The sequence below is a fragment of the Danaus plexippus genome, chromosome 10 (assembly GCF_018135715.1).
Source record: "Danaus plexippus chromosome 10, MEX_DaPlex, whole genome shotgun sequence".
NCBI classification, from domain to species: Eukaryota; Metazoa; Arthropoda; class Insecta; order Lepidoptera; family Nymphalidae; genus Danaus; species Danaus plexippus.
In genome coordinates this window covers 3,318,311-3,338,130 of record NC_083543.1, presented here as the reverse complement: position 1 = coordinate 3,338,130, position 19,820 = coordinate 3,318,311, and the positions used below count along the sequence as shown (strand labels likewise).

Genomic DNA, 19,820 nt, shown 5'->3' with positions numbered 1-19,820 from the left:
TAATGATCTACTGAAAACGTGCTTACAAGGAAGTAACTTACCTTAATTTATACATAAAACCGCTAATTTCACCTTGCGATTGGAAAACCTAGTCTTGTTTGCTCTGTTTTGACATTAATTCTGTCCCCAAATATCAATCACATTTTTTTGTTAACTTCTATTTTCTAATTTAAAAAACTTGTAAAGTAAGCAAAATTATTGTTTTCTATTTTTAGTCAAATTATCATAATATTTTTTTAACATCGTCTGTCACTACGTGGTTATTTATTTATTAAACAACACATAAAGATTTTTCGTTCATTTTCCTATATGATGTTTATAAATAGAAAAAATCTGACCAGGAAACAACTAATTGAATATTCATAATAAACGTATTACCATTGCTTCGTTTTAAATCTCGATTTATTCCTATAATTTTTAAGTAGCTTAGTATAAAATATATAAAAATAATGAACGATTTTTTTGGAGAATGTAAAAACGTAGAGGTTTTCAACTAGAATCTGTATTTAAAATTTGTGAATTGTGAATGCAATAATTATTAGAAGTAAAATTTATGACTTTCAATATTTTTAAGAATTTTTTTTTTAATGCCACGATCCTTGTATACTTGGTAACCTTTGTTACGCGGTTACCTTACAGTTTTCATAATAATACTAGTCAAAAATATATTTAAAAGACTAATATAATGATTTTATGTTATCATTTTACTGAAAAGGATGAAATGTTATGTTGTTGATTAAGGCATTTGTCTCGGATATAAAATCACGGATAAACCTTTTGAGATTGTCAAATGTTCTTACTGGCATTGATTTACGATTTTTAAATAACCAACAGCTAGCATTAGATGCTGTAAATTGACGCTAGAATTAAAGTATTTTCCAATTCAAATAATTTAATATGTACTGTTTAATTTCTATTTAATTTCTAGTTTATTATAATCATTTATTATATTTATTTAACTTAACAGTGGACGCTTACCTACTTAATAAGTTAAATAGGTAATGTCTTATTACGTTCAAGTGGGGTCACGGGAGTCATATATCCATAGTCATATTGTAACTGGAAAATTTCACTTGTGAAACATCTGTTGTCCTTTCATAAATTGTAGGGCATTTATATAGAGGGAAATCATTCGTGTCTCACAGTACTACAGACGCGTCGCCCGCACAACGTTCGCTTGCGGATCAAATATGCGCTTAACATTTATAGAATTTATTAGTGGATGCATTGTTTAGAAATCCGGTAGCGAATTAGTTGCATTTATTAAATAAAACAGTGTTATGGTCGTGGAATAATGTGCGTCCTACTATCAGGTGTTTTAATTTACACGCTTATGCAAGGTACGTTATGTTTTTATTGAATTTTTTTAATATTAAATTTAATTCACTATATGGGTTTATCTATAGATAAATATAAAAGTGTAGTTTAAATGTAAAAAATTGCAAATAAAGGGTATATTTTTAAAAAATTTACCTTCAAATTGTAAAACAAATACCCAACTTCCGTTCTCTATTACCCACAAGACTGCTGGCTGGTGAAAGCTTTGTTACTACTTTTTACGTTAGATAAGGGCATATAATATTTAGTTCACACTTTCAATACGAATAATTTGTTTTTGCAGAAAGATATATTAATTTCGTAGAGCATAAAAATGGTTGGGGACATAAAATCTATCATAATTTTATCATCGAATAATTTTTAACTTACCATATAATATTATTAATTAATTTTCAATTTAATAAAATACAAAATAAAATCATAATTTAATTCATAAAACGTTAGCTCTGAAATATATTTCAGGATATGTTAGAACGACGTATCAATTAGTTTGAAAAAAAGATTAGGTATTTGTTAATTAATTGTATTGAGATAAAAAAAATCTTTTAGTTCATAATATTGCTCGTATCTTGACGTTATCGGAAATGTTTTGTGTAATTATTTGTCGTATAACCAACGTCGTGTTCGTATCAGAATTGGATGTCATCCACATTTCGTGTGCTTTTCATTCCTATGCGACGTAATTCTTTTCGCTCACGCAACAAGTAAATGATCTTATTCATTACAATTAGTATATTTTAATCATTAAAAGTGACTGATTTGTTTTGCATCATACCACATTTGAAGTGCCTCTAGAAATATTCCCTGAACTTATTACAAACAAGTCTTCACCAAAAATCTGTCAAACTGAACATTCTGATCATTTAAGGTGTCAAATCAGAAATTTTATTTTATCTGTATGCGTTTAAAAATATTTTTTTGAAGTTTATAATCAATATTTTCAAGATGGTCTAAAATAATTTTTCTTATATAAGACGGTTTTAATAATAAGAATTCGTTTTGACAAAAAATAAAACAAATAACTAGTATAATAATGAGATCTAAGACTTTCGCAAGTATTCATTGAAATAAAACTTGCTTTTCAGCAGCCAAAACGTCTTAGAATAATAAAATTCGCGTACTAAATCCGAAGAATATTAGTTTTATTTTAACTAGTATTATAATAATAGGGTATTTTGTCTTCCTTTACCTTTATTGCACTTTTTAATTCTAAGACACTATTATGAAAGTTGCGGTTCCCGTGATTTTAGGAATTGTTTGCTCCCATTATTCATAATTAGTATGTTTTCCTTTAAAGTAAATTAACTTACGAAGACTTAATTATATTATAAATGCCTGGTATGTTTCATATTTCATTAAAATGATGCGCATGTTACTCGACATAATCACTATTATAATGATTCACTATTCAAGTGGTAGGTACTTAATAAATGACATATATATCTTAAACCAAGAATCACACATTTCAAGAATCGGACACTTCTGCGTTACTTATTGTTTGACAAGGAAAGTGTCAAGACACGGACGTGGCATTAAACTTTTAAACACAATATTTTTTTTTTTATTTAAAAAGATCTTGTGTCAATGTCAAAGTGATGAGAATGTTTTTATGTTTTTTTTTACCTCACTGTTTTCCGGCTACAAATTTTGAAATATTATTGTTAAGGCCGTCAAAACAAACATGGTCACCTACTTTAAAAATGAGTTGGAAGGGTTAAGATTATATTGTTGCTAGGTTCAAATACTTACCAACAACATTATAATAAAATAGAATAAAGCAGAGATTTTTTATATTTTATATGGCTGATAAGCCGGGATTTCTTATTTGAATACTATGATTAATGTTTTAAGTATAATTATAAGTATACACGTAATTCATTGTGATTAATGGCGGATCTATAAACGTACGATTTTACGAAAAGATAACGACATGACACTGTCGGGCACGTGTTAAAAATCTTTTGTTTTCTAGAGCTGTTATTTAAAATTTTAATACAATACAATGTTAAATATATATTATAATACAAATGGCCATCTATCTATGTTCATTTTAATTTGATGTAATTCTTTTTATTTATTCTTCGTTTTTTATTATTTCATTATTTAACGCGGATGCGAATTTCAAAATGCTTTAAAATATTCGCCTGTGGTATATTCATTATCGTGTTATGGAGGTGTCACGGTAATTTGATTCGTGTAATGCAATTTTTTATAGTATTATATTTGGCATGTATTTTTTGTCGAACAGAAAAACACACAGGATCTAATGGAAAAGCAACGAATTGAGTCAACGTAAATATCTTATAACTCTTAAGACTCGATCGAAAATCAGGCCATTTGCGTTTAATTAGCGAAGTGTCAATTTATCACACAATCAAAGTACCTGTGATAAAATATTTGTGTCTAAGTACTATTGTATTGTTACAATAGAATAACTTCTATATTTATAATAATATTTGTAGCTAAAAATATCTTTAAAAAGAAAATTGTAAATGAACTTTGCATTTTATGTTGGACTCATATATGTCGAAAACCTATGTCATTTATGATAGTTATTAAATGTATAACGTAAATGTTGTGTAACATAAAATCAAATAAATTTAATGAAAATGTGGTTATCTGTAATAATTAATTTATTGCATCGTTAGGACGCAATAAATTTAATGAGAAAGCTTAACTATACTTTAAGAGACCTGATGCAACAATACATAGGTACTTACCGTTGACAAACAACTTTCACTGCAGTACCAATTGCCTATATAATTCTAGGATTAAACCAACACTTGCAGAATTAATTTGTGTACTATCTAATACATGTTTTAGAACGATTTTGTACAAACGCTGTGAATACGAAAGTACCTTTGTAAATCTGATATTTCATCGAGACGAATAAACTAATATATTTCTATTGAATATAATAAAAGATAAATCTATATATAGAAGAGAGGAAGTTTTAAATCTGCAACAAAATTTTGGTTATAAGCTGACCAGAAAAGTAAAAATTATAAAATTTTGGAAAAAATAACGAAGATTTAAATTTATTTTATTTCCAGACACGGCTATGATCGGCACATTCTCGTTGCATAGCCAATTAGAGCCGTTTACAGTACATTATATAATTAACATAATAATTAGAATATTGTGTTAATTTTTATTATATTATTTTATCTTGACTTTTATTATTTATTAACTATCGTTATTTATCGATTTTCGTTTGATTATTTTCAAATTGTGTAATTGTTATTATAACTTTGAGTCAAGTTACTTGAAATAAATAAAATAATATTAAAATTAATTTCATATCGGAAACTGAGAGCCATAAAAATAATAACAAGGTATAGATACTAACAATACTAATTTCACAAAAATATTTTGAAGAAGGCACGACCTTATGTCATATAGGCCTAACATACGAGTGGTTACCTAAAAAATTAGTTAGAAGGTAGTAGATAAAATATATAAATAATGAAGTACACAGTTATTGTATTGCTTTGTCATCATATTTTGGTTGTATTCTGTACGTAATGATCATAAGTTTAAAAGATAAAAATTATTTCATAAATAAAAGAAACACTTCAAATAATTTTGAATATCCATAGCATGAATACTTTTTACTCTACATTACGTTTGTCGTAGCGGTTACAATGGTCGTCTGTGCACACGTCTTGGAACGAATCAATAATTTAATGTTTTTGTAAAAAAAAAATCTTTATTCTCATCTGGTGCTTGAAGTAAAATATAATGCGATATGTAAGATTAATTGCGGTTTAAATAAACACCGATAGTTTGAAGGCACCCATTGATAAATCCATCACGGTAAAATTACACGAATAATACATACCTGTATGTAGTTTTTGGAATGATAATGCAAATTTTTTTAATACTCATATGTAAAAATCCCGCCTTTATTTTTGTGATCTAACGGGTTAAGCTTTATATGTTTTTTTAATGGATTTAAAATACAAAACATACAAAAGCAACGTCTAATATAACAAGCAAGTATTTAAATGACAGTATAATTTTCATATATTATTAGCCTTCATTATTTTGGTTTTCAATTAAATGCTTAACGGAAGAGTAATGGGTCTGGCAAACGCCTAATAATCTTATAATCTTATTCTAGAAAGTCTATACCTAATTTAATGATTCATTTATTTCTGAGAATGTTAAATATGAATGTTATTTTGATTGTCTTTGAATGTGTTTAATGTTGCTCTGTTTTGGGACTTCAACAAACCAAACGTCAGCATCTAAAATGCATCAACTTTGAAGTATAACTATTTACGAGCATATTAAAGATTTATGTTTATACGTGAATGAATCAAAACATACTGAATGTTTGCTATTTTCTGCTTTAATTAGGTTTCGCTTAATACGCAATGGCATTCTAAATTAAGGTTCTTCTAATGTCTTAAAATCCTCTTAAACAATACAAATTATATGTGTAGTTGGTAGAAACTTTTAGGGTGGTAGAGCCTAGCTGTGGTCAAATAACAGCTCGAACATGTGCTGGCTCGACCGGGGAAGTATCATCCTCTCACAGAAGATCTGACCTGATGACCTTGTGTCGTGCGATGAGTGTGAGAGCCGGTTGCCCTTACCCTGTTCCCACCCTTTCCTGCTATTTCCTTATTCCCACCCCTCCCTTTTCCTCAAAGACTAAGGTTGGCAACGCATGTTGCGGATGTCCATAGGCAACAGTGACTACTGCCCATCAAGTAGGCCGTCTGCTCGTTTGCCAACTTTTACATAAAACAACTTAGTAGATTGCAGCATTGCCAATTTGGCCTTTATTTATAGATGTAGTGAGATGTATGAATGAGCAACGTCAAAACCGTGGGTATTCACTTTGACGGTGTGAACACTTTCTAAGGACACAACAAACATTTACAGGTTACACTACTTCATTAGTATATTATCATACGGAGTAGTTTCACAACCAGTTCCACTAAAATCTTTATCAAATCCTAAAGCAGCCGCGCTTGATGTTATAAAATCATTTTAAACGCTCTCTCTTTTTCTTGAAAGTATGAAATCACATTTTCCCAATGAAGTGTTTTTTGTATGTTTACGGTAAAATTTTAAACATGTAATTTAATTTAGCGGTAAAGTATATTTTAGAGGAGAAGACGATTTTTTAAAATTCGTATTTAATACATTTTTTTGACAAATAAAGTTGTTTATAAAACTTTCTTTAAGTAATTTGGCATTTGTGTTGGAATAACAGAGGCCATGTTTATTTTAAAGATCCATTGTTTTCGACAGACAATTTTTGGAATCATTAATCCCATGCGCTGTAACTTTCTCGTTATCCTAGTACGTTATACGAATATTAATACTTAAAAGTTTTAAGTAAGTCCGAGTTGTTTTAAACGACAACTTATTCACTCTCTGAAAGTATATATCTCATATTTTGTCGACAAGTCCTTACACTTCATCAGTACATCTCAATATTTATAAAACTTCTAAATGTCACACAAAAAGGTTTTTTTAATTTTAAAATAAAGATATACATAAATATATATCACTAATATTTATTTATAAATAGAATTATTCTGACTCTTAATGATAGGAATAAAAAACCGTATGTCTCTGTGTACAAAAAAGGTTTCCTTGCTAAAGAGGGTGACAAGTTCAGGAAGTTTCAATGGTACTTCCTTTTCGTCGTGAGTGAGGGTTACATACCTAATTGAATTTCCTTTTAGTTGACAGCGAATTAGTTTTCCTGTACAAATTTATACTGATATCTCATTTGTCGCAAGTGCTCGTGAATTTTACAAACGGAAGACAAGAAGGTTATATTCATTATTTATTTTATAGCAGTATTTGTTATTTATCCTGTAAGTTAAACTTATAGTTATATTATATATAAATTACTTTGTTTGTTTTTCAAGTTTTATAGCTGTGAGTGATGTTATGTCTGCCTCACTAACAATGTGTCAAATTTTGTTTAACAAAATATGTCACATATATTTTGTTAGAACGTTAACATGTAAACATATAACATAATAGACAAAAGTATTAAAAGAATACAATAACAAAGATAAATAGAATAACTTTTATTTATACATACTCGCTTATTATAAATTTCTCACTTAGAAAAATCAATGAAACTGTAGGTATGTATTTCAATGGCATATTTTTTAAAACTCGGTTTATTTAATCCCAGTTGGCATCACTACACCACATACGGAACGTTAACATTTTTTCATTTATATAATTAACTCGGCTTATTGAATTGGAAAGATCGGGATTTTTAGAAATGGAAAATTCCTCGTATATATTGTAACAAACGATGCAAACTCCGACTAAGCAACAAGATAGACTTGGAACTGTTCAAACATTTGAAAACAAAACAAAAAACCTTAAAATCGCTTCGCTCAGTGAAAAGTTATTATATAACAAACGAAAAAAAAAATAGACGAATGGATAACTTCCCCTTTTTTGAAGTCAGTTGAAAATGATAGCCATAAAAGTGTCAAGCTCATATTATGTAGCTAATGTCCAACTATAATAGATGACAATAACATAGAAGAGATTCTGCATTAAAAATAAATACAGAATCAACGAAGGATCTTTTATAACAATTAACATATTAAATTAACATACAAACAGATAAATCTCATCTGATAGTCTAAGAATAATCTAGAATGGATATTGTTTCGTTTACACGTGAGATAACATCTGATTCGAATTACGGAGGACATTAAAATGACAACTGACAAGGTTCAAATGTTACTATAAAAAAAAAAGAAAAGATTGACAAAAATTAAAAAACAAATTTCTAATAAATATAGAGATATACCTTCTTAGAATATTAAAAATAAAGGAAAATAAATGTTTCAAATAAACATTAACTTATAAAAGATTGTTGCTTTTAACAGCAAAGTTTTTATCATCTAATTTTTTCCGTATTTTTAGTCATTATGTAAGAGTTCTTACAAAGGATGTATAATATTAATTTCAGTGGTATATACCTCGAGCAATTATCATTATCTCAAAATCACGGCATTTATAATAGAACACGAGATTTATACTGCCTATAGAATAAAAAAATAAAGGTAAAGCTTAATGTAAATTGAAAGAAATATCATTTTCAAATGGTTTTTTTTTTTGAAATTTACTAAACAAATGATGGTAGTGTTATCAAACAAATAAATCTATATCATTACGTTAGCAGTTAATAATTTATGATCTACTAATGAAATTACTCAAACAATAGTGTTTCTAAAAACGAATGCTTCCATCGTTTGTAAAAACATGGCCCGCGGTGATGCCTTAAAAAATAATTCTATAATAAATGCATGTAAAATTATCGTGATTACGGGAAATCGTCAGCGGGGAGGACTGGCCACATTATGTTTTGAATTATGAAGTTACCACTTTGTGTCGCATGACAAAGACTAGCTTTATTTATACCGACCTTTTATGATTTGACGTCTTTTATATTTTTTATATAAGCGATGTGCTTCAAATCTATTATTCGGTCTGATTTATATTCTTGTCGGACAACACTTCAATATTTTATTAGTGTTCGTGACTCTCATTTGTTTAATTATTTATCTACTGACATATTTCTTATATAATCTATTTATACATTTGTTATAAGATTACATTTATGAGGAGTGCTTTATGCTATGACGTGTATAATTGTTGAATAACAGATGCTTGTTCTTTTAATATAGATACTATATTATACATAGTTTCATGGCAAGAATTAGAAGATTTTTATTTTTATTTTACTCAAATTAAGATAACCTTTTTGAACAATTACTTTATTCAGACATAAAGCCTTCGACTGTAACTGTGAACGGTCATGGAAAAATTGTCGAAACAATTGCTATTGTAAAACGGTTCTAATTATAAAATTTGACATGAGCCTTCTGACGAAGGTCTTTGTCAGGTGTTTTATTGCAAAATATAATAAAGTTTTTGAATAAATTAGGAATATTCTTACAAGTTACTGTTCCATTTTATGGTAGAAATTACAAAGTCATGAGGTCAAATGTCGAAACAAGTTGCCTTGAATCGGTCCCATGATGAAAGTTTCTCTAAAACTGCTTATTGCCTTATAATCTCGAATTGAACGCTTAAATGACCCAAAACTATTATAAAATGACTCTTTGTTTAAGAGTACAATAGAAAAGATAAATGTCGTGAATTTCCTTTTCCCTCAGTTATAATTCTTGCTTATTGACCATAAAATCAAGCTTAGGTACTAAAGCTTACATTGTAATAAAATAACGTGAGAACTATGAGTTTGTTTATCATAAAATGATTTGTAAAAATATCTGATCTCACAATATATAGTATAAATTAACATTGTTTGGACAGTGTTGCTACCTACTAAAAAATAGAGGCACGTTCCTTAAATGCCCGGTGAAGGCAATCGCAATTAATAAATAAACACCGGCCTTTAGACTAACATAACAAAATTTAATTATTAATAAAATATCAATCAATGAACCAGAGCTACCTTTCCGTACACAGTTAAATAAATTACCAACGACAAAACATTACCTTGATCAAAATTACAATATAATTTCATTCATTTTGTTATTTAGCTCGAATTCTCTATTATATAATATATTAACTCGTCTATTCTTGAGAACAAAGCCCAATTTGGTATAATGTTCTATAAAACTCATTACAATATCTTTGGCAACGATAGAAGGTCAGACGACATAAAATGCAAACTGCAATAAATCGTATCAACGAACTTGATTCACTTCAATAGTTCGTTATGGCACAGTTATTTTTACCGTATTTGAAAATAATAATGTTTTTAAATACTAAGAATATTTTTTTTTATTCTTACATTAGTATTTAAAATAAGAATTAATAGTTAATTTTAAATATATAACTCGAACACTTTTTACTTTTATATTTCGAACTAACTTCTTCATACGTCTAATTTTTGTTGAAAATATTTCGTACTTACTTCAAGTATATTTTTAAATATAGGTATACCCATCAGGACTATTTCTGGATGTTAAAAAATCTCCCAATCTCTTCTGTTATAGTAAGACTATTTTTTTACGTAAGTCTACAGAATAATTTAAATCAAATCAGTGAATTTTCATATTTATTACAAGCTGTTGCCCGCTTGTTGGTCGCTTTTCGCTAGAGCTGGGCGATTATGAGAGATACTAACGAAATCATTCGGTTATGAAAATGTCTCGAGATATCTCGATTATAGCAGTTAGTAGTCAGTCACAAGACGAAAGTCGATTCACATTTCACACTATTTATTAATTACTAATTACTAATTAGTATTTACTATTTACTCACAGCAGAGCCGTGTAGGGAGAGACAAGGACAACACGATGCGGTTTTCGCTCGCATGGACGTTGCTTGCGACGCCACGCCATACATAATAGTGTTCTTGTATTATGTTGTATCAGACTATTTTTTTTTTTTTTATATAAGCAAATTCTACTACAATAAAGTCTAATAACAATAACACTAGTAATATTTAAAATGTTTTATTTGTTGCTTTAGTGTTTGGGTTTATTCAGCAGGAATATAATAATATATGACAGAACTGTTTAAATAAATAAATTGATATATGGACTGTTGCATCACAACATATTTTTGCAAATACATATTCATTTACATGTAAAATATAGTCAAGTACTTTAAAATATGACTGTATTTAATGTCATTAATTTGTTTTCTACATGTTTAAACCATGTTTTAGTACATTGAAGATTATTTTATGTAAACTTTTATTAAGAAACAGACTGACTTTGCTCTGACTGACAGCTCAGGTCGTGGGTTCAAGCCCCAACCGGTGTCAGTTGTTTTTTGAATTTCTCATGAAATATTTAGACATTTATTAATTTGGTTGGTCTTTATCAAAGCTACATTAATTCAAGCTCAAAAGGTACCTATTCTGTTGCGTTGTTCTAACATCTCAAGTAATATGTTTAATAAATAGCGACAGGCTAATAATAGGTAATTGCAAGACTTGAAAGACTCTAGATACAATAACAAGACCATACCTAGACTGGTCAAGTCTCATCTTGTTATAACATTTGGGTAACACTACATAAAATATAAATGATAAAACTGAAAACACGATTAGTAGTTCTTGTTACTAATATCATTCGATTATAAAAACATATTAGTTGCTAATCCCATAATCGATTATCAACATTAGTAAGACAAAATAAATCTATTATGCCAATATCTCATAATTGCCACCTCTACTTTTCGCATAACCATATATATATAGACCAAACTTAAAATAATAACATACAGAAGGGAGATGACAACAAATGCTAAACAACCATAACCAACATGGTAGTGATTACACAACGGAGAATCTTAACACCGCGATCTAGGTTGATGACGTATTTTATCAACGCCATCTATCGAGCACAGTGTTCAAAAGTTCAACCGCGCCCGCGCGTACTGCGTTATTTGGTATTTTTGTTACCTCTCATAAGTTTTAATATTAAAATTAACATATATTAGAACATATTTTTTAGTAACATATATAACTAATTAACAATTATCTAATATATAACTAATCAATATTAAGTTGTGGTGTTTAAAAGTTTTGAAGCAGTGCTCGAAGTAAATTTTCAATTGACCATAACTTCTTTTTCCCTTCACCGATTTTGACGAAACAAAGTTTTGACAATGCTCCTAATTATATGTAATCCAACTGCGTTCAAATCCCTTGAGTAGTTTTGAAGTTATAACGTACCAGATAGACAGACAAAAATTAAAAAAATTGTTAGTTTAGTTTCTCTTCTTTAATTGTCTCCTATCAGTTTTTTGGAAAAATATTTAATGTGCAGACATTCGATTTTTACTGTCCTATTATATGTATAGATTTGAACTGGCAATATTAGCCTAAAATCATATTGTCATAAAAAGAGTTGATCAGAAAAAGGCCAATTGTCCTTTGAAAGATATCGTAATTTTATGTATACCATTTTAATTTTATATTATTATGATGATTGATTGTTATTTTCCTTTATACTGGAATTTAATATTCTTGTATAGTCTAGACTCTAGGGTATACGTAAATAATTCAAGGGCACCCAGTTTCGTGCAAGACGCAATATTGCAGATATGAATTATGTGTGCCATAATTACAGATATCGTATTCAATCGATCACAATAGATCAAAATTTTGTTTTCCATTACGTAATATAGTATAACAAATATATCATAATTTTAATGCTATTAAATATAGGTAATAAATCTGTTTATTGCTTTGCATTTATTTCATCAATACCAATCATTGGGTGATTTTATTGAAGAATAGAGCTTATACCTAAACACAACGTATTGGTTTTAGAAATAAAATATTTTCCTGCCTCACAAATTTACTGATCGCATAAAATTTTTCGAATCCATCTTATCAGCATATTTTTTTCGACACGCCTAATTTTATTTCTAATCTAAAGAGACAATTTTCGAAATCGGTTCATCTCGTAAACTAATGGTCCAGCAAAGTGAAGTACCTAAAGAATTACTTGTCCAAAAAGAAATAGTCACAATAATAACGTATACTTAGTCGTCATAATGTTTTTAAAAATTTTATATAAATTTTTAAACTTAATAAACTGAACGAGTATATGTATAAAATCTCATAAAATTTAAGTTGTTCCATGTAGTAAATTGAAACATAAATATATTGAAAGAAAATGTAGTCTTCTTTGAAATCAATTTCTTGTCTTCCTATTGCTATGTTTGAGCGTATACCACCTTGGAACGTACGTGTTTCGCTTCTCACAAAATCTGAAAACGCAATAGACTGGAGTGTCTGCTGTACTAAACTATGATTTAATATTTTTTTCATTGCGTCATAAACACGTTGTCATTGGAATCGCTTGGTTATTATATTATAAATAGTAAAATAGTTTGCGGAGTGAGCGATGTCACTAGTATAATTTATTTATACATTTCCTGTGGTATAGAGGTTCCGGCGTCAGTAAGTGAACAAAGGGTATACATATATGTAACTGTCGTATACAGTGAATTAAATATAACCAAAGGTTTAGAAACGACGACCTTTTTATTTAATGAGATATAAGATTTTCGCGAGTATTCATTTAAATGAAACTAGTGTTATTCGGATTTACTACGCGGATTTTATTATTTAAAAACTACATAATCCCGACGTTTCGGTTACTTTGCAGCAACCGTGATCACTGTATTATTACACTGGATTATGTAGTTTTTAAATAATAAAATCCGCGTAGTAAATCCGAATAACACTAGTTTCATTTAGACCTTTTTATTTATTAAAGAATGTAACATAATATACATTTTAGGGAGGGATTATTTATACCCGATTTCTTTCATTAGCCCATCCGACATACACAATTTAAAGATCAATCTCGTATCTATCTGTATATGATCGTCATAAAAGGTCATTGTGAGCAGTGTCACTAGAAAGACTGCTCTTCTATAGCTATTAACTATTAATAGTTAGGCATCCTATTAATATATTTCAAGTTAATAATTTTGTCACATTTATAACAACTTTGATTTATTCATTTTTATTTTCAGTGTCCACAATACATGGAGAAGATTTCGGCTATGATGGAGTTATTGGTATAGTATAATTATATTTTTATTTATATTCTTTCAAACTGATAAATTGTTGAATAAATTTCATATTCATTTATCCTTTTTGTATCAAGAATAAACAATTACTTATCAAATTATTTAATAACATTAATGTTTTATGCAGAAAACGAAGCGGTTGTGAGAACTTAAATAATTATGCATATTTAATTGAATAAATGAATTAGAATTGAATTGCAATAACAAATAACTTAGGATAGGAAGTGGTCTTATTAATTATCCACTATTTATATAATTATACACCTGTTAAGTAAATCGAATGGATGTGTAAGACAAAGTAATATTCACTGTAATCATTTCTTCCTAGAAGAACGTATAAACTCTAAAGTCGTAAAATTTACTACACTTAAAATAATAGTTTCGTTTATTATTGTGCTCTCGTTATCAGTTGAAATGTTACAACTATGTAACAAATGTCGGCTCTAAATAATGGGTTTAAAATTTTATTCCAGGTCCCAAATATTGGGGTGAAACATATCGGGAATGTCGAGGCAAACACCAGAGTCCTATAAATATTAATATTCTGCGTGTAAAGCAGGTTGCTTTACCAGATATAGTGTTTATAGGATTCGACGATCCCATAGACGATGTTCACGTAACGAACAATGGACACACGGGTGAGTGTGAAATATATTTTGGAACTGAATACCTGAACACCTCAAGGCTAGTCGTAAATTATTATTGTAAATGAAGTATTCTGCAGGAAATATGTTCATTGTTTCGAATTCGGAAACATATAGTTTCAAAACACTAACAATAAAACATAATCGGTTGTAACTTTAAAATATTTTTTTTATATCTATGGTATTGCTGTAAATTGATTCATGGTGTTTTTGGTTTAAGTTTTGATAGAAGTGGAGAACGAACCACATCCACGAGTCAGTGGCGGACCCCTGGACGGTAACTATGTGTTCAGTCAAATGCATTTCCACTGGGGAGATAACGATACCCTCGGATCAGAAGATAAAATTAATCATCGAAGGCAAGTTAGATTAAGGGTAACTTCAATAGTTAAAGCTACATTCATTCGTATCCATAAGCCTGATGGATACAACGACATATAAGACACTTATTTAAAAATCGCAGGTTGTAGTTGTAAATATTAAATTATAAGAGACATTAACGAAACTTTAATTAAAGTTGTGAAAATAATAATATAGGTATAATGTAAATATTTACATTGTTTAGAAATATAAAACTATAATTGCTTAAAACATTAGCACGGGCTAAAAAACATATTTTTTTTGAAGAAACATTGTAGTAATCTGTAAATATGAGTAACTACTTATGTCTCTTTATGTCTATTATTTTCGAGTCTTCGTGTTTTTTCTTCTCAGACACTAACAATAAAGTAAACATAGTCAGCCTTTTGTCATAAAAATAATAAATATATATGTTTATTTCAGTTTTCCTATGGAATTGCATATGGTGTTCTATAAAGAGGTATATAAATCGGTTAAGGAAGCCGTTAAACACCCGGATGGCCTAACAGTTCTTGCGTTCTTCTATGAGGTAATAAAATAAAATTTCAAATTTTGTCTTTAGTTATGGCAGCTTAAAATAAACGATAGACAACAAAGTAAAATTATCTATATTATGATGACAGATTATAAAACGAAGCTGGTCCTATACTTTATAGTTCATTTGTTTTGTAAAAAAATATTTATAAATATTGTAAATTAAATTTTTATAGACTAAGTGTTGCTGAGTGAATTTGATTGTTCACGTGACTAACCCTTGGAAGTTGGACAACTTTTTTCCATACATTTATCGTTCTGTTTATCTAGATAGTTGGGGAGGTTATTTTGCTTCAAACTAAAAGATCGATCTTAGCTTTTTATCTTATTTCAAACATTTTATCCGTATTATTCATAAGTCGTATCACATTATAAAAGATGGAATTTATAATCAAACAAGAAATTGCTCTACTTTTTACTTGCAAGTAAGTAATATAAAGTAGTTTTATTCTTCTTCTTATAAGGTGATAGTCTTATAGTAGACATGACATAAATAATACTAGATACATAAATATTTTATTATTGCAACACAACAATCATAACGGAAAATTCAAAACAACAGCAGTCAGACAGTTCTTAAGAAGTACTTATTAATTTTATTGTATGTGTGTATGTTCTTGTTTCTGCTAATTGGAAAGATAAAACCGAAACACTTTCGTGAAATGGTAGATTTATATGAAATGACACAGATCAAGAAGAAGCAAAACTGTTTGTTCTAAATCAATATTTTTATTTTAATACAAGCGATGATTCACTATACACATATACGTACGTAATACACGTTCGTTATCTAGATTTTAGACTATTTATATTTAATAATGCTCATATTTTCAAGTCTTTTTATATTATTTGTGCAATTGGATGGTTACCGGTAAAGACGAATTTCTGTCGCCGGTCACCGGTAAAGTCTGAAGACTCGCATAAAGAAATTTAATCATAAGGAAAAGGGAAAGCTTAAGTTTTCGCTTGGAATTGCTTTGAATTATTTTCTTAACGTGACGATTTGTGCTAATTGTTTTCGCTGTAATCCTGTTCCTCCCGTCACTTGTTTTTGATCTACCATTGAGTATGCTAAAATGACAAGAGCTTGAAGATTTTATTCATTTTGCATAATAAGAAATAGTTTGACGTTGTAAAACGATCTATCATGTGTTCACATCTCGATCTTTTTTTTACATACAAACAAATTCCCATAATAAAGGCGAACATTGTTTATTTTAAGAGTTGCATACCTACCTATATATTTAGAAATAATTAGGAAAAACGACTACCAACGTTTAATTTCAAATTCAAAATAGCTTGAGTTTTAGGTAGCCTTATCTGTATTTTTGCTATTGGGTTATAGCTAAAGGAAAAAAAGAAAAAATATAGTTAGAAATAAATAATTTAAACTTTATAATTTTTTTTAGCTCGATCGTCACAACCATCCCGCCTACGATGATATAACCTCAGCGTTAACAAACGTCACCGACCCACATTCAACAGTAGTAATGAGCCAGCCGTTCTCTTTCCTCAACATCCTCCCTCTAGATTTAAGACGATATTTCACGTACAAGGGCTCATTGACCACACCACCGTGTTCTGAGGTGGTTATATGGCTGGATTTCGAACAACCCGTCAGATTGGCCCATGAACAGGTACATTTTTTTTACATCAATACTTTTATCAGTTTCTTAGGGAGTCTAAACACAAATAATATTTGCCTGTTGCACTTAGTTTGTTATATAAATTTTTATACAATCGTTAAATTTTCCCTTAATTATAAAAATATACTGGAGGAATAATAAAAACTTTTGCTTCCTTCAATAATTTTAGAAACATGACATGTTTTTGGGTAACCTCCTATATGATAAAAAAGACATTAATTTCTTTCTCTTATTTTATATAGATCGAAATCTTCAGAGAACTTCGGTCGGCCAATGGGAAGATCAGGCACAATTTCAGGCCAATACAGCCTATAGGCGATAGGACGGTGTTCTATAATGTAGACAATAATTATTTCACATACAACGAAATTGACGATCCTGACACTGAAAAAACAAAGCCAAAACAGAAGAAAAGCGGACACAACAGCGGCGGTAACATACAACTAAATATGATTTACTTATTTAGTGTGTTACCAATCTTAGTAAAAAATCACTACTGAATGTATAATACTGTTTTGTATAAAGTATGTAGATAAAGAAGATAATGAAAATGTAATTCATATTCAATAGACAATGTTCAGTCAAAAAACTGCACTTTTGGTACTGTAAAGAGTTTGCGCATTTCATATTTAGAAAATAAATTGATAAATCAATAAGTATCAACAGTAAATAATATGTTTAGTTATTGTATGTGATGTTTGTAGTTTTGTGACATAGTTAAAGCATAACAAGATGTCTGCAATGTTTGTAAAAACGAGAAGATTATTAGGAATTTGGTTTAAAGATGACGGTCACACAAAGTGTGGTAATATATGTATTTTTAATACTAACTCATTATTATCTAAATTACTTGTCTGTGATAAACTAAAGATAAAATTTTCTATTTATAAAAATATATAAAATCTCAAATGATAATTTGTTTGAAAGAATATAATGCGATATTGATGAAATAAAATTAACATTTATTCTTAATATTTAATAAAACATGCGATTCTAAAATGCTTCAATCATCTTCGGTAGACTTATTAGCATTCAAACTAACTAGTGCACTCAAATTCTCTTCATTGCCTTCCTTAAGTCTCTCCCATATTAATTCGGCGATAGCTTTCTGTGTTCGTCTTTCAAGTTTCTCCAACTTCTTTGCTACATCTCTCTTCAAATCCCAGTCCGGCTTCCTAGGAGCTAGACTGGATATATCCAAGTCCTGAAGTACCACCTGGAAATTATAAATTTAATTAAAAAATTTATTTATATAAGTATAGCATGTAAGGTACAGCTTAAAGCTTAATTAACTTAGGTATTTATATTAGGTAGCTATAGCTTTACAGAGTAATGATTTTACCGTCAATGAATTAGAATAAATGTATTGTTTTAGACGACTTATTATTTATCCATTCCTATCCGAAAGATTTCCATAAATTTCAATATCCACAACTCAAAGTTTTTGGTTATATTGGTAATCAAATCTATTTATTTTTAACAGTTTATCTATTTTTAGAGTAATGTTAATTGAAAAATGATTATTAACAGTTTAGAATGATTATTTAAGAAGAATAATAAAGTTAAGCATGTAATTCTTTGAGTTAAAATATAAATGATGCAAAACAAATTGTAAAGTTAATAATGGTTCTTTGTATTGAGCGAATTATATACCGTTAAAGTGATAGCCCCGAGTGTTTCAACAAGTCATGGATTAAATTAAATGCCTATAACATTGCAACGATAACTTCAAACAACCAATATGACTTGAAAATTCTTTAACACTCGATTTTTTCTGTCTGGATCGGACCGGATCTGGTATCAAACTATTCAAAATATATTTATAACTATATATTATGTTTTAATGAGTTTTTATCCCACCTTTTCTTTGCCAGCTTCAACCAGATCTTTAACTTCCTCTTCGACCTGAGCGGGCTGAGCATCTTGTAATTTTTCTTTCTGTAAGTTCTCATCTTGTGGTTTGTAGCTTCTGAACTTCGGCCTATTAAATGAATAGTGTAATGTAATTATAATCAACATTTTTAATATGTAGAGAAAAAATCTTATAATGACACTGCAAACGTTAAATCAGTATCCAATTACCTAGTTTTTGTTATAATAAGGTTATGAGAATCCAAGTTAAAATTAACTTACTTTGGCAAGACAACAGGTTCATTTTTTGAAGTGTCCCCAGTTTCGTCATTTGTGTGTTTTCGTTTAAGATTTTTAAGTCTCTCTTTTCTTTTAAGAGCTTCTTCTTCTAAAGCACCAACACCTTCCATTGTGTCTAATATTATCATAATATTAAACAACTTAGACAAATTAACAGCTTAAAATTGATAAAATGATATTGGATAAAAATAAAACGCTTTTATTGAAAATTTCGAAATGGTTATTGGTTGTTAATTCGAAAACTATTCAAAAATAAATATTTCACGATTCTTTTCAGTGGTGAAAAGAAATTTATAAATTGTATGTTGAGTTCTTTACCAAACAAAAAGAGCCAACTTTGAATCCTATTTCAACATCAAAATATATACTAAAATTTTTAAGATGACATTAAATATATCAAAGTCACAACGAAACAAATGTCAATTTCAAATTTCAACCCTAAGCCATGAACCCATAGCGTAATAAAAAGACTAGTCCATGCTCCATAGCGTAAAAAAAAACTTTTGAGAATACCTTAGTTTAAAATTGAGATTGTTATATAATCCAATTCTTTTTTTTC

At 28.9% G+C, this 19,820-nt stretch overlaps 2 protein-coding genes across 2 annotated transcripts; one reads left to right on the top strand and one right to left on the bottom strand.

Moving 5' to 3' along the window:
* Nucleotides 1–1,137: 1,137 nt before the first annotated feature.
* On the top strand, nucleotides 1,138–18,486 carry LOC116766931 (putative carbonic anhydrase 3). The gene is made up of 7 exons (XM_032657076.2): nucleotides 1,138–1,340; nucleotides 13,870–13,914; nucleotides 14,400–14,564; nucleotides 14,791–14,929; nucleotides 15,354–15,459; nucleotides 16,874–17,101; nucleotides 17,353–18,486. Exons 1-7 carry the CDS (start codon nucleotides 1,295–1,297, stop codon nucleotides 17,608–17,610), a joined length of 987 nt encoding a protein of 328 aa, XP_032512967.2. The 5' UTR covers nucleotides 1,138–1,294; the 3' UTR covers nucleotides 17,611–18,486.
* LOC116767023 (coiled-coil domain-containing protein 12) lies at nucleotides 18,052–19,620 on the bottom strand. Its single transcript, XM_032657169.2, has 3 exons — nucleotides 19,244–19,620; nucleotides 18,971–19,091; nucleotides 18,052–18,326 (listed from the first exon to the last, which is right to left on the bottom strand). Exons 1-3 carry the CDS (start codon nucleotides 19,387–19,389, stop codon nucleotides 18,114–18,116), a joined length of 480 nt encoding a protein of 159 aa, XP_032513060.2. The 5' UTR covers nucleotides 19,390–19,620; the 3' UTR covers nucleotides 18,052–18,113.
* Between the last annotated feature and the right edge of the window lie 200 nt (nucleotides 19,621–19,820).

Bases quoted from the DNA above. Each gene is read 5' to 3' on its own strand.
- LOC116767023 (XM_032657169.2), bottom strand. From the start codon at position 19,389: ATGATAATATTAGACACAATGGAAGGTGTTGGTGCTTTAGAAGAAGAA. The intron at 19,092-19,243 runs GTAAGTTAATTT...TTCATTTAATAG, and splicing joins GAACCTGTTGTCTTGCCAAA to GCCGAAGTTCAGAAGCTACA. The intron at 18,327-18,970 runs GTGGGATAAAAA...TATAATTTCCAG, and splicing joins TTGAAGCTGGCAAAGAAAAG to GTGGTACTTCAGGACTTGGA.
- LOC116766931 (XM_032657076.2), top strand. From the start codon at position 1,295: ATGTGCGTCCTACTATCAGGTGTTTTAATTTACACGCTTATGCAAG. The intron at 13,915-14,399 runs GTATAGTATAAT...ATTTTATTCCAG, and splicing joins CGGCTATGATGGAGTTATTG to GTCCCAAATATTGGGGTGAA. The intron at 14,930-15,353 runs GCAAGTTAGATT...TGTTTATTTCAG, and splicing joins GATAAAATTAATCATCGAAG to TTTTCCTATGGAATTGCATA.